Source organism: Enhydra lutris, unplaced genomic scaffold (genome assembly GCF_002288905.1).
Source record: "Enhydra lutris kenyoni isolate GAN:26980312 unplaced genomic scaffold, ASM228890v2 scaffoldscaffold29, whole genome shotgun sequence".
Classification (NCBI taxonomy): Eukaryota; Metazoa; Chordata; class Mammalia; order Carnivora; family Mustelidae; genus Enhydra; species Enhydra lutris.
Window position 1 is genome coordinate 22,520,951 of NW_019154113.1, and position 21,948 is coordinate 22,542,898.

The 21,948-nt window shown below is 62.3% G+C and overlaps 2 protein-coding genes across 2 annotated transcripts in view; one reads left to right on the plus strand and one right to left on the minus strand.

Moving 5' to 3' along the window:
• LOC111152684 (TBC1 domain family member 2B) overlaps positions 1–5,021 on the minus strand; it is a 56,514-nt gene extending 51,493 nt beyond the window's left edge. The window contains exon 1 of the mRNA XM_022511251.1: positions 4,831–5,021. The gene's annotated coding sequence lies outside the window, so the exon portion shown is untranslated. The remainder of the gene's footprint in view (positions 1–4,830) is intronic.
• Positions 5,022–14,040: 9,019 nt separating this feature from the next.
• On the plus strand, positions 14,041–20,954 carry LOC111152526 (SH2 domain containing 7). The gene is given in 10 exon segments (XM_022511010.1): positions 14,041–14,216; positions 15,354–15,443; positions 18,044–18,209; positions 18,422–18,631; positions 19,776–20,083; positions 20,085–20,219; positions 20,221–20,282; positions 20,285–20,702; positions 20,704–20,743; positions 20,745–20,954. Coding segments are annotated over 10 exon segments (1,815 nt in total).
• Positions 20,955–21,948: the final 994 nt, after the last annotated feature.

Below are 21,948 nucleotides of genomic sequence, written 5' to 3' on the forward strand. Positions count from 1 at the left end.
AGCCCGCAGGCAAACGGCCTCTCCGCCGTCGTTCATACCCGACTACACAGCCCTCCGCGACATGACTACCCCCACCCAGAGAGTCATCTCTACACTAACGGGGTCTTTCCTGTCCTTGGGGGGAGGCTAACGTCTGAATGCTGTGCTGACCACACAGGAAGGCTGTGGGTAAAGCGCCCGGGCGAGGACACCTGTCCAGCCCTCGGGAACCTCAGGGCGGTGGCAGCTGGTGTCTAGGCCTCAAGCCTGAACGTGCGGGGCCCCTCCCTGCTTCTCAAGAAACAGCTGCCCCCACACTGGAAGGAAGCTGGTGCCGTGCACGAGCGCGACGCGGGTGGGGGCGGCGGGCATTTGCTGAGGGTGGTCACGAGGGCCGCTCTGGGGCGGGCAGTCCACCCTGCAGGGCAGGCCCAGGGCACGCGAGCCCCCCAAGCGGCCCCCCAGACCCCGCTCCCCCTGCAGTGCCTAAAGAGCGAGGAGCCACGGCAGTTCCACCCTCACATCCAAGTCCTTTGGGGCCTTTCTGCCAGTCTGTCATCCGCTCGGCAGCCCTTCCCACCCAGACCCGACGGGGCCCTACGGTGCCCGACGGTGCTCCGCGGCGACATGAGCGTGTGCCGGGCGGGACCTGCCTCGGTTTGGGAAAAACCTCTCAACCTCCGCTTAGAACTCTTTGCTGATTCCTGCAGCTCTGGCCCCAAACACCTCCCCTCTAAAGGCTGTGCCCCCTTGTCCCCAGCTGCCCCCCCAAATCCCTGAGCCCCCCCATCAGCACTCCTACCTACGCACCTCTGGTCCTGCCATGCCCCCTCCCCCTCCCCCCTGCGGTCCACACCAGCCCAGCCTTCACACCTCAGCAAGTCTGTCCCACCCTCCCTGTGAAGGATCCGGTCCCGTCACACACGCTCCACCTCGTTCCTCCCACGCTGCAAGGCATCCGTCGCTGTGACCCACATCTGTCTCCCCATGCGGCAGAGAGTCCCGCCAGGCAGGAACTGGCTCATGTCGGTCCGCCTGTAGGCCCAGGGCCTCAGCTCAGGCTGAGAGTGAGAAGGGCCACAGGCCCCCCCAAAACATGTGGGTCCATGACCCACCACCCAGGGTTACACCCAGCCCACTGCCCGTCAACGTGCCCACAGGCCAGGAACGGTTTTTACGCTGTTAAGTGGTTGGAAAAAAATGGAAAGAACAGTGTTTTGCGCCATGTGAAAATCACGTGAAATTCCAGTTTCGGAAACACTGCTACGCTCACCGCACGGCAGCTCCTGCACTGTGACAGCAGAGCAGTCGGAGGCGGTGCGATGGCGAGACCCGAAGTACCTCCCGCAGGGCCCTGACGTCCAACACTCACCGCAGCTACACCAGGGTCCTCGGCGTCCAGCCAGGGCATGACCCAGCACAGCCGGAAGATCAGGACCCTCTGTGCTCCGGGATGCCTGCTGGGCTCAGTGGGCACTCGCGCACGCCCCGAGGGGAAAGGGTCCCCGGATACACTGGAGGGTCTGGCTCACCATCCCAGAGGGTCAAAGCCCGTGCTTACTGGGCGGCCCCCGTCTGGGCCCTCCAGACTGTGCAGAAGCCGCCTGGAAGCTGGGGATCGAACTCCAGGAAGTGGGGTGCAGGCCTCGGCGAAAGGCGCTCTGGGCCAGGCAGCAGGACCGGGCAAGCCGCTGGGAGTGCGCATGAAGGACACTGCGCGGCCTTTCGGGACAGCCCCGGCTGGGACGCCCAACAGACCCACGAGGAGCGGAGTCAGGACAACGGGTGGGAGGACTTCTCAGAGGACCGAAGTGGGAGCCTTCGGGCGGGAGCGCTGGGCAGGACCCCGGCGCTGGCAGGCAGAGCTCCCCGCCCTCTTCTGTGGGGGACACGCAACGATTACCCAAGCTAAGAAATGTTTGTCATTAAGCTGGGAGCAGTTTCAACAGCAGAGAATGTGCACCCTTCCCACAGAAGTGGGCCCAGACTCCCCACGTGACTGGGTAGTTACGGCTCAGAAGCCGCCCCACGTCCATCTGAGCACCAAACGGCCCCAGGGAAGGGGTGGAGGGCGGGGAGTTCATCAGCCGGCTGTCCCGGGGCTGCAGAGGCCCAGCAGGGGAGGAGGGTTCCCGCTCACGCTCCCCCCTACCCCAGCAGTCACGCGCCAGCCTCACTCCAGAACCGTCCCCTGCTCCTCACACCCCTGGATCGCCCAGTGGGCCGCCTCCCACCCCCGTTCGGGCGGCGCTGGCCTCGGCCTGACCACCCTGGTGGCTTCTGAGTGTTCTGATGCTTGTTTACTGCGTGGAAAGGACAGAAATCAAATGCAGTGAAGGGAAAAGCACCAAACCTTCTCTCATCCCAAACCACGGATGTTCCCACGCCGGTACCTACCCCGCACCTCGGGCACTCGCTGTGCCCGGAGTCCCAACCTTCAGAGGGGTCTTGTCCTGGCTTCCTGACCTCAGGCACATCCCAGCCCCTCTCTGGCCTCCGTCCCCTCGTCTGCAAAACACGGCGCTGGACCAGATCCCCGAGCTCAGCAACAGAGAAGCTTAGCAAGAAATTCCAATATCAGCTTTCATTAAGACTCAAGTCGTAAAACGTTTCGAAAAAGCCCAGCGAAACCACAGCTGTGCCAGAGGCGGCCGGGAGACGCTTCAAAACAAGAAACACATGATAATGCAAGAAAGAAACGGCTGGTTTTTCTTTTCTTTATAAGTCATCTGCCCAGGGATGTGGTATCTGTAAAATGATGTGCGACCAGCTGAAGCCTGAGCTGGGCCTAGTCCCTCGCTATGCTAAGACCCTGCTGCAAATCAGGAGCTCCCCTGGCCGAGGAGCCCTTGAGCCAAGCATTAACGCTTACAGGACCTGACAGGTGACAAGGAAGGTAAACAGCTGACCCCCACCTCTACCACCACGCAAGTCTTACTCCCGCGGCTCAAAAGGGACGCCCTACACCAAAATGCATCCTCTCAGAGTGTGCCCCTGCTCTGGACCCCGCCATCTCCTCAGCTCCCTTCTTCTGAAAAGCTCTGCCGGTGCTCCCATTCCCAGTGTTTCTGCAAAGCAGACCCTCAGCCTCGGGCATCCCGTGTTACCCCGTGACACTCAACTTCCCGTGTTCGTCACTCAGGACTCCACATGAACACGGATTTCCTTTTTAAAAAATATTCTGAACCTACAAGTAGATGGACGGAATGCTAGAAAGCGCCCTGGGGCACCCACCACCCAGTCCTAGAAATAAACACTTGCAAACACACAGGACACCCGCAGGACCCACTCCTGCTGCCCGTCTTCCTACGCAGCAAGTCCATCCTAAATCCAGGGCTCATCACTCCACGCGACTCCCCACTCACCACACGGCACAGACCATGGCGGGGCCTTCTCGACACTTCCGTCCTTGGTGCCGTCCACAGGCAATCCCCCTGTCCCGTCTCCTTGCCCCGTTTTCTGCGCGTCTGCCGTGTGGACAGCGCCAGCGGTCATCCCTTCAGGCTCTCGGCTGTATAGACACTCCGTTACTCGGCTGTGCCACGTACTGGGCCACAGATGCTCCTGGTCATTTCGCACAAGGGCCTACGCCATGCCAGACAGTCCCGCACTTCCAGACTGCTCACAACCCCCTAACAAGGAAGGCGAGCGTCCCCCTAGACCAGAGGGCGCTGGGACACACAGGGGTGGGAGCTGGCAGACCCAGGCGAGCTCAGGCCCACGGGGCTCTCCCGCCACCGTCCCCGCCCGATCCTCCAGGCCCCGTGGGGGTCATGCCTCCACAACTCACATTTCTGCCCATGAGACGACGGACAGACGGCTCCAAAGTCGGCTGAGAGAACCTGAAACAGGATGCTCCATTTTCTTTTTTAACAAACAATTCCACAGGAAATCCATCTGACACACAGGGCCTGCACGCACAGTGAGGACAAGCCTCTCTCTGGCAGGAGTCCCTGTGCGCTCCCTGGAGTCATTCCCAAGTTTACACCAACTGTTTCCAAGTCAGCCGGAGTCCTAGTGCACCCTGCAGAAGCAGGCTGTCTGCACCCACCCAGAGAGAGCACGGAGGGGCCGGAAAGGACCCGGGAATCACAGTGGGCCTGAGTGGCAGCGGCTGAGCTGGCCAGGCTTGTAAGAGTAACCATGCTCGGGGAGGTCCGGGAGACCGTGCAGGGCTCAGAGGACTGAGGGAAGTAGGCACACCCACTGTGCTCCGCACTTGGCCTGGAGCGCCGCAGCCCAGCCCAGCCTGAGGACCCGGGTGGGGGCGCCCAGCAGCCAGGCAGGGAGCGAGGCCAGAAGAGAGGTGTGAGCTCCAGCGCCAGGGGGGCCCCAAGGCCAGGGGAGGCGCGGGGCACCGGACCACGACTGGTAACTCTAGCCCCGGCCCCTCCGCCGGATGTCCCACGCGGGGTTTCTGTGCGACAGGACGGAGGACGCCTCGCACGGGCCAGGCAGACCTGGCGGGAGCAGCCCCCTCCCACGTCCCCCAGCAAAGCAAGAAGCAGGAGAACAGGCTCGGCCGCTTCCAGGCTGCGCGACCGTCGCCGACGCCCCTGCCCCGCGCGGCGCGCACTGCAGGCGACCACCGGTGGGGGCCATGAAGCTCACCCCGCCACCGGTCCAGGGTCAGCCCGCCCCTCCCCCAGCCCGAAGCGGCAGCGGAAGCACCAAGGGGCCCGGCGCTCGGCAGGGCCAGAAGCCCCCGGGCGCGAGGGGTCGCGCGGGGCGTCCGCGTCGCGCGTTGGGGAGCCCAGGTGAGGGGCGGGCGCGGGGGCCGGAGCGCGCCGGGGAGAAGCGGGGAGGGGGGCGCCGGGGTGGGGGGGCGCCGGGCGCGGGCTCCGCTCCCACCTTGAGCACGGTGACGGCGCCCGCGCTGTGCACCTGGAAGTGCGCGGGCGGCTCGGCGCCGGGCTCGGCCGCCTCGTCGGGGCCCTGGTAGCTGAAGCAGGCGTCCGCGATGTCCAGGTGGCCGAGCGGCAGCGCGTCCTGCGGGCTCTTGAAGTAGTAGAGGTAGCAGCGGCGCGCGTCGAACACGAACCAGCGGCTGCGGTAGCCGCGCAGCGGGCCCTTGCCCGACAGCTTCTGCAGGTATCCGCACAGCCGCGCCGGCTCCCGCGCCCCCGCCGCGCCCTCCCGCTCCTCCTCGTCGGCCCGCGCCCCGGGCCCCGGCATCGCCGCCACCGCCGCCCCGCCGCCCCGGCCCTGCGCGCCCCCGCGCCGCCCGCGCCCCCGCGCCACCCCCGCGCGCCCCGCCCCGCCCCGCCCCGCCCCGCCGCTGCGTACGGCCCGCAGCCGCGCAAGGCAGCCTGGGACTTGTAGTCCCGCCGTCACGGCGCGACCCTCGGGGCGCTCCGGCTCCGCGCACCTGCCGCGCGAGGCCCGCAGCACCTGTGCCGCGCGCCCTCCGGGAGGGACGCGAGGGACGCGCCGCGGACGGCCCGGCAGCGGCCACGACCGCGCGAAACTGGCCGTAGTCCGAGGAAGCGCGAGGAAGGACGGGCCGAGCCAGCCGCGACCACGTGGGCCCAGGGCCGCGGCGCAGAGAGGAACGCGCGGGGGGACCCGGACCGCGCACGGTTTCACCGGTGCGGGGGATCGGGAAGGCAGACTCAGCAACACAGCGGAAGCCGGAGCTTCGGGGCGGGGAAGAGGCGCGCCCTGGCCGACGGCGGGAGGTCCGGGCCTGCAGGGGCGCGGCGCGGGGGTCCGCGGAGCAGGTGTAGCTCCGAGCGGGACCTGCCGGGCAGCCGCCCCGCCGACCCCTGCGTCCGACCCCTGGACCTGATGGGACGCCGAGTGCGGACTGCGGCTCCGCGGAAGGACGGAGAGAAGGTTCTGGCTTCGCTTCAAGGGCCAGATCAAAGCAAACACCCCTCTTCCTTCTGCGTGTCCTCACCGGACTCGTGACAGGACACCAGGGAAGCTGGAAGGCCTAGTTTTCTGAGATGGACAGGGCACCGAACGAGTCGCCCACTCAGACACGCGGGCCGAGTGAGCCCCCCTGGCCCAGCCAGCCACACATGAGCGCGGGGTCCGCTGACCCTCGGACATCAGCAGTCTCGCAGGTGGCCACAGCGCGGCTACCCCACCTTCATGTCCCGGGTGCTCTTTGAGCACCAAACACACGGTGTGGAGGGTGGGCTCTGGAGTCAGGCAAATGGGATTCGTCTGGGAGCTCTGCCACTCTCTAGAGCTGTGACCTTGGGTAGGTCATTTGACCTCCCTGAGCTTCAGCCTCTTCATCTGTAGAATGAGATCATACAGCTCGTACTTTTGTTCCTGTGAGGTTTACAGGTGCAGTGCTCGGCACTCCGACCAGTCCTGTACAGTTAACACAGATGTCCTCAGCCGGTAGCTTTGGGGGTGGGGGGCTGAATCCAGCAGTGGCCCAGCCCCCACACGGGGAGGACCCGAGAGCGCCCTGCAGGAGTGGGGCGGGCTGCCCCCCAGAGAGAGGAAACCAAGCTGGATCTGCGCCTTGCCCTGTGGGTGAGAGGGGCAGTGACTAACTAGCTTGCAGGGTGAGGCAGCCGGGGTGGGATGTGACCGGGAAATCCCATGGAAAGGGGACCGGCTGGGAGCACTGGATCTGTGTAGCCGCAGCTCTGTGCACAGGAGGCCAGGGAGGAGGGGGGACAGCCACAGTCCTCAGCTCTGTGAGCCAGGTGTGCAAAAGTGGGGGTGGCCGTGGCCTGTGGTCCCAGAGGACAGAACTGAGCCCAGATACACCTTGCAGAGACTGAGGTCTGCTAAGTGTCAGGAAGACACAGGGCTGAGCCCCCAGCCTGGGCAGATGGGACTGGACAAGGGACCGCTACCGTTCCTCAGCAGCTGCTGTCTGTGCTTCTCAGCGGAAAGCTGGGCCCCCAGCCTGACCATCCTGCACCAGAGCCCGCTGTCCCTTCCGGCCACCCCTGGCAAGGGAGGAGGCTGCCTCTGCCCCCGGCTTCCTTGGGCCGGGCCACTTCCCAAATCATATCCAACGCATTAAAATGCCCCACATTCTACGGTAAACATTTACATTCTACGGTAAACATTGCTCTAAAAATGCTTGAAGGCATTTGTATAATCACGATGCCAGTATTTTCTGACTGTGAGGAATTCATTTTAATTTATGTCTGGTTGACAGTTTCTTGGCAATCATCATGTCTGTGTGGGCACCCTGGCCGAGTGAGAGAAATCCAGCCCACGCATTGTTTTCAAAGGGAGTGACATTTCTTATTGAAGTTTATTTATTTCTGAGTGACCTGTACGCCCCACGTGGGGCTCCAATTCACGACCCCAAGGTCAGGAGTCGCACACTCTGCTGACCAAGCCAGCCGCGTCCCCTAACAGGACTGACGTTTTTAGGATTACTGTGACATTGACATAACGGTACCTCTTGCAGACATTTGATTCAATGGGTATTAATGTGGATTTTGCTTTTCTCTTGGAGCCCCAGTTTATCTGTTTTAGGCTACAGACATTTTGTCGGCCCCTTGAGAGCTGGCCGAGGCACCGGGCCTGCAGAGTCTACAGAACAGACCATCCTGACCAGGCCGGGAATGTGGCCCCCGCTGTCCTGGGACCCCAGCAAGCCGGACAAAGTGGCCACAACCTCTCAGCAAAGTCCCTGTCCCTGCAGCCCAGCCAAGTAGAAGTGGCCGAGAATTCAGGACCCACCCGACCCCCTCCTGACCCCCCAGACCTCTCCCAGGCCACCAGCCCTGTCCATTCCCTCAACCAAGACACTTTTTTCCTGAAACAAACCCTGCATTGTGTCACACCGGGGTCGCCATGCCCGAAGGGGCTACAGTACAGCCCTTATCTCAGCTCCTGCTGCCCTTCCCCCACCCTCTGTTTGGGCAAGTTCAGTCAGTTTATGTAAAATGCTGAACAAACGCAAGTTCAGTTCCCGTCCTTTCCAGGCAGGTCCCCTGCTCAAGGCCGTCGTACACGGGAACTCTGCCGGCTCCTGGGTCCTCCCTCGTGGCCCTTCCTCCGTGGCTCAGGTCCCCAAATCTCCTAGCTGAACGTCCGCGTCCTGTGGCCAGGGTCCAGCCTGTGTAGTCCCCCCTCCCCATGTGCTTGGGGCTGCAGGGTCTGCCCCCTCTAGCCTCTTGGAGCCCAGTGACCAGAAGGAAGTGGCCAACCCAGGAGGAAGTGGCTGCTGTTTACCCAAAAGGGGAAATTTGGGCAGTGAGCGTGCTCCCACATGGCCAACCTCTGGGCAAGCCCCAGGGACACAGAGCCAGTGACTCATCCCGGGCCAGTTTCCCTCAAGAGGAATGGGGTGAGAAGCCTGGCCACGCGCAGCCCCTATGCCTCTCAGACCCCTGGGGACAAGCCTGCCAGGTCACTGTTATTGACACAGCAGGAGCCCCGCAGTTCTGCGGGGAGTGCAGAGAGGAGAGACCTCACTGCCTGCTGTGCTGTGTGTTCTCAGACTTGTCTGTGCCCTCTCTGGGCTGCCGTTTCCCACCTGTACTGCCAGGGGCTGGGTGGCCAGCTGAGCCCCGTGGGCCCATGGGCCTTCGTCCTGCAGCTCCTGGGACCAGTGGACACTCTTCTTTCCAGCTTCTTGAGTGTTTCAGGCATCACAGCCAACCGATCCCTCCCTTCTGGGCTCTCTTCCATCCTGCCCTGTGGTCAGTGTAGGCATTACCCCGGGGGGTTACAGGTCTGCGTGTTCCCTGGGCCCTAACCACAGCTCCCCCTCCCCCCCGCCGCCCTGAGAGATGGCGGCGATGGAGCCCTCCTGTGCCTGAAGCAGAGAGCACGGGATCCTGAGGTCAGGCACAGGGGGATCTCGGGGATCTCAGGAGGACCTTGCTGCCCCCAAAGCATGTGTGGAGGAAACTGGCCTGGTAGGGAGGGGATTGCAGTTCAGGGCACAGTGCTGGAGAGGGAACCGAGGGAGCGGGGCCGGCGGCAGGGCCCAGGGAGCAGCCCCACGGGGAGGCCTCACCACGGGCTCTGGGGAGACGGCCGTCCACGTGCACGTCCACACAGCCCCGCACCGCACCGTGCCTCCTGCCCTGCAGGGTGGTGGGAGGGAAGGGAGAGGGCCTGTGACTCCAGCTGTGCTGCCCGCTGCAGGAAGCTCGGCAGGCAGGGGCGGCTGCGGAGAGGAACCCCAAACCCCTCCCCCACCCCAGCCCCACGGACCCTCTCTCGGCCTGGCTGTGTGGACTCTGGCTTCCAGAAAGCCTAGTTTCCCTACCAAATGGGCAGGCAAATCTCCACACCTTGTGATTGCCTTTCCTAGAGGGAGGTCCCCAAGATGCTGGCCACTTTCCCAGCCCCAGGGGCCAGGGCTCCAAGGCTCCGACCGGCAGAGGCCTGGCTGCCCCAGGGAGCTGATGGAGGGCAGAGGGTGGGCAGAGGAGGCCTGCACCGGAGTGAGGGGAGCCCCGCAGCCCAGGAGCAGTTGAGGCCTGGGCCCTGGGGTGGGCAGTGGGACTGCAGGGCCAGATGCCCCGGGTCCTCTCTGTTCCCTGTCCTGTTTCTCAGCCTGGCTCTGTGCCCAGGACAGCAGCCCACCTGCCTTCAGGGTTCCCCCCACCCCGGGGCCCCCTGTTCGCAGGCTTCCCCCTTCGCAGCCCCCCTGCGAGGCCCATGAGGGAGGTGGGGGGAGAGGGCCTCCTGGTTGGGCGAAGGGGTCTCCAAAAGGGGTAAGAGGTGCTGACTTAGGCCGAGCAATGAGGGGAGCAGGGCTGGGGGTTTCCCGAGGGAGGGGTAGGGACAGAAGGACACCCAGCAAGGGCCCACTTGGGGTCTGTTTTGGAGTGCGTTTGGAAGATAAGGTACAGAACTGGCGTGGCAGGGAAATGCGCACCCCCCCCCGGGGGGGGGGAAGGGTAGAGGCAAAGCTGCGGTTCCGCTGACAGGGGCGGGGAGAGGGGCGGGCAGGGGAGGCCTGGCCCTGTGTCCTGCTCAGTCCGGACCAGGCCAGGCCTTCCCGGTCCTGGGTCTGTTTCACACCTCTGCGGTCACCGAGCCTGGGACAGGGAGGGGAGGAAACGGGGTGTATTTGGAGTGCCTGGCGCATCATCGTGGACCTGCCATGGTGGGGCTCCATGCTCCCAGCTGTCAGGGGTGGGGGGTACCCCAGGGCCGCGGGGAGGCTGTCGGAGGGGGGGTCCCAGGGCCATGGGGCAGGCTGCGGGGGGTGCCAGGGTCGCAGCTGCCACCTGGCCTCTGAGAAGCTGTAGAACAGGGTTCTTAACATTCGGTCTTTGACCCCGATCTTCCCAGTGCACTGAGACGGACCTCCATGTGGCTGCCCCTCCTCCAGGCCTCACAGTCTGCAGGGTTTCAGCTTTGCCTGGACTCAGACCTCACTGCTGAGACAGATCATCTGCGGAGAAAGAAGTTCACTTGTTCTTGACACTAAGACTGAGAGGTGGCGCATGGGGAGGCCACTGGCGCGAGGGGACGGTCTCCCTTTCTTCCATGGCACGCCCGAAGGCCAGAGCAGGGGTGCTCGGTCCAAGACAGTCTGTGGAGACTCTGTTTCACTTCCTAGCAGATATAGACATAGGATTCTGAAATGACAGTCCCATTTTACATTATTTTAAAAATGTGTGCGTGTGTGTGTGTGTTTGAACTTTTGGGAAAATACCATTTTCATGATTTTGTTCTGGAATGATTTGGCTTTGAGAATTCATTTAATTGGTGGCTGGTGATCACTTCTTGGCAGTTTTCCTGCACACTTGGGGGCTCTGGGGGGGACCATCTGACCTCCAAACCGTTTCGGGTGGGATGACTCCTTTATGAACCCTTAATAAAGCTGATGCAATTCTGCACTGCACAGACATTTGTGTACACACTTATTCATTGTGATTTTAAGGTTTTCTCTTTCTGGATTTTGGAGCCAACACTGGTGCGGGCTGGGGGGTGTTTCCTCGCTCGGGTTCCAGACATTTTTACTGGCCCTTGTTGCGTTCCTAGGGCCTGGCCATCCTCCTATGGCTGCAAAGTGCATTGGGTGGGAGGGGGGGCCCCAAGGGCATCGCTCGGGCCCCTCCACACCTGCGGCTGTGCAGAAACAAAGCTGCTCAGCGGCATCAAGGGGCCAAACAGTCCTAGTGAAACTGGGGACCTCTCCGACCAGCATCAGCCCCTCCCCTGGTGTTCCTTGCAAGCGGGAGGCCCAAAATGACAGAGCTTGAAAATATTATCCACGCATCTGCCCGCTCCTCCAACTTCTACGGAGCACAGGTGGATACGACCCCGAAAGAAGGCAATTTGGCAACATCTGTCAAAACCACAGAGCAAGCCCCCTTTGAGTGGAGGGGCCCCCCGGGAGACTGTGTTCTGTGGGTGTTCTCACTCTTGTGCACGTCGAGTGTGCATGAGGCCTTCCACTGCCACGACGTTGGAAATAGAGGAACGTTAGAAGCGATCAAGTGAGAAGCGTATGGTGCAGCCGCAGCAGGAATGTCCCACGGCTGTGGCCCGCATGGCACCCAGGCATCCCCCTATGGGCAGGGCTCCAGGACGGGGCCCGGATTATTTCATAAAGCCAAACACCATGTGCGCACAGAACACCACCTGGCACTCTGCCCTTCGAATAAGAATGTGCAGATCGAGGCGGCTGTGCACAGGGAAACCCAGGAAAGACGTTGGCGGGGGGTGGCCCTGGGTCCCCGTGGGAGGGAGAAGGACCTGGGGGCATGGATTTTAATGCTTGGGCGGAAAGCGCTGGTACAGATACCTTCTTATATTTTTTTATTTTTAAATGCCATGTGCCTGGAGAATCATTTAAAACATGCCTATTGGATGAGCGTTGGGTGTTACACGCGAGTGATGTCGCTAAATTCTACCCCCACAGCTAATGACCCGCTGTATCTTGACTAACTAGAACTTAAGTGAAACCTAAGTGAAGAATTTAAGTTAAATGAAATGTGCCTGTTGGGTATGCAACTGTGCTAAGCCCTGTCCTAGGCACAGAACAGACTAGAGAATGGAGCAGACGATGGAGAGAAGAGAATCGCTCACTCGTGCTCCACGCCCTCGTGTCGCGGAGCAAATCCACGCCCACTAATGGAATAACTAAGGGCATGAAGACCTTATGGCCACAAACAACGAACGCTGGAACTCACTCAGGAGGCCATGCTGGGCTCCCACCACCACCGCACGGGCTCAGGAAAGGAGGTGTGCGGGGCTGGAGCTGAGTGTCCAGTCAGGACAGCTGGACAGACCTCGGGGGTGGCCTCTAGGAGGGCAGGCCAGACTGGGCGCTTTCAGGCAGGATCCCCTTTGGGGTGGACTGCTGCCCGGTATGGGTCCCCCAGGAGGAGCGTGACCTTGGGAGGAGAACCCAGCACCAGGAGATGTCAATCCGACAGACACCTGGAGCTGGGGCTGACGTTTCTGGTCCACATGTGTCCCTTCCAGCCACCAGCCTGCATGCACAGGCTTCTGACACCCCAAACCCTACCAGGGCGTTTTCTCCCCTCCATTTATATACACCGAGAGGTGGTGAGGTTTAGGACTGACCTCAGAGCTGCAGAGCCAGCCAGCAGGGACCAGGGTCCCAGGCCAAGCCTCTCCTGGCACCCCAGGGAGTAGAATTAAAGGGGCACGGCCACACCCGTGTCCCCCCAGGTGACCATGGTGGGGACTGAGCAGCAGGGTCTGCAGCGCTGTCAGAGACCACCCTCCCACAGTCCTTCACAGAGCCCCCGATGGCCCCAGACCTGGGCCTTGCCTGTCATCTGAGCACAGATACAGACTTTGGCCTGTTGGCCCCACTGGGGATCCTCACCCTGGTCAGTAGGGCACAAAACGCCTTTGTCTTCCTATGCAAATGACCAGGTTCTGCCCAGGACAGCAGCTCCTGAAAGGCAGGTGGGGAGAGACTGCTTTATGGAAAATCTAAAAGCGCATTTCTTTGCATTTGAATGCGTGCCGGACCTCCGTTTAGCAGCAGACCGCCTCTGCGTCAGACCCTGGCTCCCCCAGCTTCCCCTTCGGGGTCTGGCGACGCCCCTGGACTTCTCAGAATTGCGTTTTTAAATGCACACAACATGGGGCGCCTGGGTGGCTCAGGGGGTTAAGCCTCTGCCTTCGGCTCAGGTCATGATCTCAGGGTCCTGGGATCGAGCCCCGCATCGGGCTCTCTGCTCAGCGGGGAGCCTGCTTCCCCCTCTCCCTCTCTGCTTCCTTGTGATCTCTCTCTCTCTCTGTCAAATAAATAAATAAAATCTTTAAGAAAATAAATAAATAAATGCACATAACAGAACACATGGTGTCCCGGCGGAAATCAGCCACACTGGAACAGGGCTCTCTCAAAATGCTCGTGACGCAAGGTCTGTCTCCGTCAGCTCCATCAGGTCAGGGCTGTTCTCCCAGACCTCCAGCAAAGGCCCCCCCATCCCCCGCAGGTGAGCAGCCTCTCTTCCCCCCTCCCCGGACACCTGCCTGCTCCTGGCCAGACCCCCACTTGACCCCTGACCCCTGACCCAACCCCTTAGGGATGGGAGCCACGCCCTCTCCCCCCCTTTCTGTTGGGGTGTCCATCACACTGGACACCGTGTTCTGTACATGGACTTATCAACGGTCTATGTTCACGCCACAAGGGAGAGATGCTCTCCACTGTATGACCCGATTCCCACGGCCCAGGGCACGTGGCGCATGGCAGGCACTCGATGCATCTTGAGAGGAAAGAGAGCCATCAGCGCAGAACTTCACCAAAGTACAAGTGGCATCCACGAGGACAGAGGGAATTGGAGGCCCTGCTTTACTAAGAGCTGCTAGGCTGAGGACCTTAGCCAAGGCCTGGCTTTGGCAGAGGCAGAGGCTGGGGGCTGGGGGGGGGGAGGGGTCAAGAAGTCCAAGGTCTCCTCTGCGATCCAGACCTCCCAACCTCACTGCTCATAGGACGCTCCCCCAGTGTCTCCAGCCACACAAGGTGTCCGCCCCAGAGTCAGGAAGGAGCAGTGACAATAGGGCTCCTGTGTGTGGGGGTGGCTGGGCGTTGGGACGGGCAAGGACTCAGGCAAATGAGCGGGGCACCCACAGATATAGAGGCCTGTGGGTGGTCTGCCCGCTGCTTCCACTTAGCTGGCCAGAATGGAGGGCAGCCCGAAGCAGCCGTGCCTGCGGAGGGGGCCCCGGGAGGTGGGGGACAGCCAGGCCCTCGCCAAGCTGCAGGAACTGGCCCTGACATGGTTCACGGAGACACAGGCACCCTCCATCCTGCAGGACGGAGCCCTGCCCCCCTGGTTTCACGGATTCATCACCCGCAAGTAAGGCTGCCCTGTCCCCTGCCGTGAGAGAGCTGCTTGGGCCCCCCCACCCCGGGACAGGACGGGCCTCTGCTGCCTCCCTGGGCCACTCTGAGTGCTGGTCTAGCAGAGGGACGGGGGCAGGGGCAGGGTGCGTTGAGACCGGCGCCGGAGAACCAAGGACTGGAGGGTTGTCATCTCTTCTGTCATGCAAGCCAGACACTCGTCAGGGAGGGTGAGCGCTGTCTTGAGTGGGGGCCGACCTGGGCCAGCCTGGACGTGCACTGCCCCACTGTGGAGGAGGCGACGTGGGGCCGGCGTTCGGGTTGCGTGGCCCCTGCCAGTGGCCTGAGCACGAGACAGAGGAGTGGCAGGTTCCCCCTGGCGCTCCCGGCTCAGCGCCGGCCGTCAACCAGAGCTGGCCACACTTGGTGTGCGGCTCTGCTGTCCCCGTCTCGAGAGGCTCAATGTTCGAGTGAGGGGCTCGGCACTTTCATTTAGTGCTGGGCTTGCAAACTCTGGTGTGGGCCCTGCATGGAGCCAGCACTTGGTAAGCACTGAGTGAGCAGGTGGTCCGTGGACTGCCAAACCAGAAGAGAGCTGGAACTTTCCACCACCTCTCCAGAATACTTGGCGCCATTCAGAAATGGCTGTGGCTGCCTCGGGCTGGAAGGGACATGTAGGGAGATGAGAGTCTAGTAATTGCCCTTGCGATCAAGCTCTGGGCATAACAGCACCTTCTCCTGGTAGAAACATGTGTTGTGCACATCCTGCACAACCGTACAGTGGTCCTGAGGCAGGGAGCCCCCCAGACCTAAAAATCTCTGGTGATAGAGATTCATTCTTACTACAGAGACATTCAGGTGGAGAGTGGGCAGCCAGGGTCAGTGGCTGTTGTACCTGCCGGTGAGGCTGCAGGGGAGGGTGGCGCACGGGGGCCTCAGCACTCGGGCCCAGCCCAACCCTGAGTCTTGAGTTTGCCGGACACTCAAGCGCACACAGACCACAGTAGCAGCTGCAGGTCTGAGAGTCCCCTGTGGAGAGCTGGAGATCTGTACCCAAGGGAGTGGCCAGCAGGGACTCTGGGACAGGCTAAGTCTGACCGCTCCTGCTGCCACATGGACACGGGCCCCTGTTAATTGCACATCCTCTGCCCAGGCAGACGGAGCAGCTGCTTGGGGACAAAGCTCTCGGCTCCTTCCTCATCCGCCTCAGCGACCGGGCCACTGGCTACATCTTGTCCTACAGGTAGGATAGGGAGCTGTCTGCGAGGCCCCTGAGCCCGCCTTGCCCCCACAGCCTGCACTGCCTGGCTTTCCCTGAGCCCTGGCTCCCCCACCACCCACTGCCTCCGTCACTGAGCAGCACTGGCCACGGGATGGGAGGCAGCAGCCTTTGGAGGAAGTGGGCAGGGGGCATTGGGGGAGCCACAAGGGGCTGGGGGCAGCGGGTTCCTGGGGAGGAGGGCTTGTGCAGGAGGGCAGGGCCGTTTGGTCAGGGTCCTGCTGTGGACGGAGGACCTAAAGACAGAGCCTGGACGGGTGAGGCCCGTGGGAACCCTTGAAAGGATGAGGCTACGATACAGAACAGAGGGCAGGACGACCAGCACGAAGCTGAGGGAGGTGGTGACATCAGGCCTGGGTTGGAGAGGAGTTTGGGTATGGGAAGGCAGAGCTGGAGAAAGGAAGAAGCCTCCCTCCCATGAGGAAGCGAGGCCAGGGTTCCCGTGCACCTCAAAGGCCTCAGATCAGATTCAAAGTTACCTCCTGCTCAGACCGCCCCTATCCTGACGTTGCGCGCGGGCATCCCTGTGCCTCTGTCTCTCCATCTGTAGGGTAGGAACATTGTAGTACGGACGTCGCAGGATAGCTGAATGGGTAGGACAGGTTTACACATTGAAACATGCTTGGCACAGGGGCTGAACGTCGTAATGACCAAACAAACGTCAGTCACTACCCAAATGGGAATTGTTATTCTGTGTGCCAGGTACCAAGCTAAGCACTTTGAAATACGTGAGCTCGGCCGCTTCCTAATGTCTTTCCAGCATCAGGGCTCCTTTTCCCGAACATGGCTTGGGTGGGATGCCAACTTATACAATTGTTCAGAGGTCCATGATGGGTAGATGGACCCACGGGCACCCTGGGGTCCAGAAACAGTCCAGCGCTTGTGGTCACCTGCTTCCCAGCAGTTCTGTGGGGAAAGGCAGGTCTTTCCAGCAAGGAGCTCGGGAGCAGTCAGATATCCAGATGGAAAACAATGACCCCCACCTCACGCCATACACAGAAGTCAACTAATTCTAGCAGGATCACAGCCCTGAGTGAGAAAAACAAAGCAAGACTTTTTTTTTTTTTTTTTAACTAACAGGTTGGGGATTTTTTAAGATTTTTAAAAATTTATTTGACAGATCACAAGTAGGCAGAGAGGCAGGCAGAGAGAGAGAGAGAGAGGAGGAAAAGCAGGCTCCCGGCTGAGCAGAGAGCCCGATGTAGGGCTTGATCCCAGGACCCTGGATCATGACGTGAGCCAAAGGCAGAGGCTTAACCCACTGAGCCACCCAGGCGCCCCAGAGCAAGACATTTCTAAAAGAAGACAGGAAAAATTTTCAAGACTTGGAGAAAGACAAAGATTCCTTAAGACCACACCTCCTAACCATGAAAGAGAAGGTGGACACGTGGGTTTCTTTAAAATTAAAACTTTCTGCTCTTCACAAGATGCCAAGTGAGTAAAAGGACAAACCAAAGTCTCGGGAGAAGTTACGTATCGTAGTGCGCGTGTCTATCGAGGGCAGAGCACGCAAGGAGCTGCGGAGAACCACTGGGACAGAGACGACGCGGTACACAAGGGGGAAAGGCTGGAATGGCGCTTCGCAGACGGGGCTGTCCTGAGGGCAACGGGCCTGGCGACCGGCAGCGACCCTCTCCCGGAAAATACAAACGCAGCCCAAGCGAGCGCACGGCGGGAGGAGGAGCCGCGAGGGTCTGGCGAGGGTGCGCTCCGCCGCTCGGCTCCCGCAGGGCTCGCAGGGGCTTCGGAGAACATCCGCCCCAAGCCGCCGAACGGCACAGCGGCGCCCCCCCCCAGCCCCCCCCTCCCCCGCTGCAGTCTGCTCGGGAGCGGCCCCTGCGCGCCCAGAGGCGCGCACGAGGGTGCCCGCGGCGGCTGCGCTCCTAGCCCAGCCGAGTCTGCAAACGAGCGGACGCGCGGCGACAGGGGCGGACGCGCGTGTTTGCCCGCAGGGGACCTCGCGGCATAGGGACGGGGCGCTCACTGGGCGCGGACCCGGTCGGTCTAAGACGGAGGGTTGGGGCAAGGAGTCGGGTGGGAGAGCGAGGTCCCGGGACTTCAGGAGGGGACGAGCGGGGGCGCTCCGGTGCGGGAACCGTCGCTGTGCGCACTGCGGACACGGGCGCCTCGCTGCAGCAGCGGTCGGTCCCGCCGGGAGGACGTGCCCCGGGGAGGGCGGCCGTGGACCCGAGCCTGGGGGCGGGGCCAGGAGTCCAGGGGTTTGGGGCGCGCGGAGGAAGCGCAGGGCCGGACCTCGTCTTGGTCGAAGATTTCGGTGTTTTGTTCATCATGGACTTTGATTCTCTAAAACATCGCCTTGCCGGGCACTGTGGCGCCCCGCTGGGTGCCGCCCTCGCCCCACCAGGCGGGCCTGGGGGCTTCCCTGCCACCTGGGGCCCGTGGTTTGGAAGCCACTCCCCGGCTCCCGACCCCGCATGGCCACCCGCGAGGCTGGGCTCCGGGACTCCAGGCCCCGCTACAGAGGGACACACGGAGGGCTGTGCGGCCAGCGGGTGCTGGCGCCGAGGCTGGACCGCCCTTGGCCACACCTGCTTGCCTTACAGGGGCAGCGACCGCTGTCGGCACTTCGTCATCAACCAGCTGCGGGACCGGCGCTACCTGGTCTCGGGGGACACGCACAGCCACGGCACCCTGGCCGACCTCGTACGCCATTACCAGGAGGTGCAGCTGGAGCCCTTTGGGGAGACCCTGTCTGCTGCCTGCCCGCGGGTAGGCACCCCTACCCGGGGTGTGCACGGGTGGGGCGGGGTGCCCCCAGGCACTCAGTGCAGAGTCGGGGTCGCGTTTGAGGAGGGCGGGCTGAGGCAGCACCTTCCCTGAGGTCAGGGCCCTGGGGAGCCTGTGTCGGTCCCTCTGTGGCAGGCGGTGGGAGGTCAGCAGGGAGTGCGTGACCACGTTCCCGCTGTGCCCCCACTGCCCAGCCGGAGGACAATGATCTATATGATGCTATCACCCTGGGCCTCCACCACACCCATCTGGGCCCGGACAACCCAGCCGTCACAGCTTCGCCAGCAGCGGTCCTGGACGAGGCTGCCAACCCCTGCCCCTGCCCCAAGCCACAGGTCTCCTTCCTCCAAACCAAGAGCCGGGATGCCAGTTCCTGCAGCTTCTCGGAGCAGGGGGGCGTGGCGGTAAGCAGCATAGGGAGCCCAGCGGGTCCGCCATGCACCAGGCCCACAGGTCTGGACTAGAGCTTTGGGGCTTGAGCTCCAGGCTCAGAGGTGTGGGCTCACCCACCCCTGGGCCGTCTCTGGCCTGCTGGGGCTGCCTCAGCTTACGATTCCTACAGTTCTTCTGAGGCTTGAATGAGAAAATGGGCAGGAAATGGCCTGAAATTCCTCTAAACTATAGGGGAACGAGGTGGGAGGTGGTGTCTATGAGGACATTTTCCCCCACAGCACCCCTGGGAGGGGCTCAGAGAGCTTTTCCTCCTATGCAGCAGATCACAGCATGCCCCAGGCCTCTCCAAACGTTTGGAAACAAGATGAGGCCTTTCCCAGGGTCCACGGGGGGCCTCACCAGGGGTCCTGCTACCTCCCCTCTGCACCCTCTCCTCCGACCTCTCTGGCACCTTCCCAGAACACGCCAATCTTACTCCCACCCCACGGCCTTTGCACTTGCTGTACCTTTGCTGCAATGCTCTCCCTCCCAGATAGCCGCTTGCCCTCCTTTCTCTGCTTGCATGTCATCTCTCCAGAAGGGCCAAGACTGCAGCAAAGGCCCCTTCCCACCTGTCATTCTGTCTATCCCATTCATGGGACCAATTGCGACCGGAGAGCTTACCATCTTGTGACATGCTATCCTATGTGTCAGGCACATGAAACCATGTAACAGACTGGTCTGCTGTCCTTCTCCCAGCGTAGAAGGCAGACTTCAGAGTTGGCCTTGCTGCCCATCGACTCCTTGGCACCTGGAACTGTGTCTGGCACAGAGCTGGTGCCCAGCGGGCATTTAGGGAATAAACACACAAATGACAGCCTTGGGGGTGACAGTCTATTCTGAAGGAGGGGGGAGCAGTGAGTGGAGGGGCTCAGGGGCTCTGAGGGGCCAGTGGAGCACTTGGGAGGGAGGACAGGGCAGGATGAGCTCGGATGGTGCCTGCTGGCTTCCAATGCCAAGGAAAGACTAGACTCGGGAGTGTGGGGGCTGACAGGGACTGGACAGTGAGGTAAACTGAGCCAGGACAGGGGCTGCGGCTGGCCGAGAGCTCCCGTTCACCTGAGGGCATCTTAGCGATGGGAGAGCGTTCGAGGGGTTCTGTTTCTGTCTCCCCAGGTCCCCGGGAGGGTGCCTCCCCTCCCTGAGAGGAGTGCCTCCCTTCTGGATAAGTCCTTTGGAAGCCCTAACAACAGTATCTACTCAGACCTGAGGAAGATGAACCAGGCACAGCTAGGCCTGGGCCCAGAGGCATCCGGCAGACCCAGGCCAGCTCCAGGGGGCAGCCAGCCCAGCTCCCCTGGCAAGGAGTCCCTGAAGAGACTCTCGGCTGGAGGTCAGAACAGGCCTGATGGCCTGGGGCCTGCCTTCTCTGGGGTGAGCCCTGAGCAGGGTCCCACAGGGCCTCCCGCAGCCGGGGGCCACCTGCCCCCCCGCTTCTGAGGCCCTGGGATCCTCCGCCACCCCCTGGAGCCAGGCATCTCCAAAGCTGAGCCACAGGGCTCAGCCCGGCTCCCAGGGCACTTCTGCAGACACTTACCAGCTCCTGCAGACAGAAGGTCCCGTCAGAGCCCGGGGACACGCCACACCAAGGAGGCAGTGCCTATGCGCAGGTCCCAGTGCGCTGGGGGGCTCACCCAGGCCCCCGTGTCCCGGGACCAGTCCTCCAACTAGCAGGCCACCAGGATCCACAGACCGTGGCTACAAGAGGCTCTCAGGGGCCCCAGAGCTCCCTGAGCCCGGGAACACCTATGAACAAATCCCAGCAGCCAGGAGCAAGGAGACTGGACAGGCACACAAGGTGGGCTCCACAGGGGGATGGGGTGGCTGCCAGCCCCTGCTGGTAAGAGGGATCCGTGACCTTCATGCCCGAGCAGATTGGGTCACTGCTACTGCTCCGAGGGGCCCAGGATTTTCTAGAAGTAACATATGCTTGGAGGTGGTGGGAGGGGCTGTTGCTCAGCTTGAATGCAAGGTGTGGTCTTCTAGGCCCTTCAGAGGGCTTTCTCTGCAGCCCAAGTTTCCCGGCGCCCTCCAAGCCACTTGTGCCCTCACTGTGGCTCAGCTGCCCCCAGCCACATGGCTCTGGGCGAGGCAACTTCCCTGGCGGACCTTCCTAAGACTGTGTCCCAAACACTGCGGTTACTGCTCGTTTTCCTTCAGCAACCCGACCCAGGACCTCCCTCTCTTCCTTTGTACAACTGTCTGCCCCAGGGCAAGGCTAGACATACTCGCCGGCTCAGGACACAGCCCAGAGACAGCCGGGCAGAGCTGTCAAATGCAGGGTTTCTGATCTGAGGGCCGGCGGGGGAAGTAGAGGGCAGGGGCTCCCACGGGGCCCGGGCACCCTCGGCCCCAGCACATTCTACCTGCACCCCGAGCCAGTGGGCAGGGAGGGTCCACTCCTCACGGGGACGGCTTTGGACCTCGGCTCACGCAGACCCTCGAGGTCTGGGCAGTGAAACCTGAGGTCCTTGCTGAAAGGCCTTCCCACACGTCCCTGGGCGGGGTGTTCACCCGGTGCGGTGCGGGGCACCACGGAGGTCCTGACTCTGCTGGGACCACAGGCCCCGCCTGCAGGCAGGCGCTCCAGGAACCCTGAAGCCACATCCCATGGCACCCCCCCCCCCCCCCGCCCCGTCACTGCAAAGCCCACACCCCCTCCTCCCCTAGCCTTCTCAGAAGACATAGGTCCTTCACCCAGAACGGGGCGGGGGGTGGGGCTGGCTGTGCAATTTCTGGCAATCCTCCCAGCAGGCCTTTCTTGGGCTTGGGCCCCAGCGACTGACCGGTGCCGCGCCTCTCTCCGCCCAAGGCCTCCAGGCCCCAGTGTCTGCTCCCTCTTTGCAGCCCGACAAGCTCCGCAGGCTCTTCTTCACCGACAAGAAGCACAAGTCCTGAGCACTGAGCTTCCTTCTAGCAGCTCACCAGTGGGCTTCCCCGGCCCCTCACTCTCCCCCGAGAGGAGTGGGGGGTGGTCAGGGCCGGAGAGGCGGGGGCGCTGACCACAGGCAGGGGCAGCACCCCCATCTCCAAGATGAACTGAGGCCTGGGCTCCCTGACCACTTATGAGCCCAGGCTGGCCCTGGGCTGGGGTGGCCGTTCTGAGACCCAAGCCAGCTCCCATGCTGGGGGCCCTCCCAGCAGCAGGGTTCGGAGGCCACTGAGGCAAGAGTTCTGGCCCGAAGGCGCTGGGCTCCCAGCAGCGGCTCCCTTGGCCCTTCTCTGTCCCCTGCCTTATTGTAGCCCTGCCACACGGTCCCACCAGGCCCTCACCCAACCCCTCTGTGCT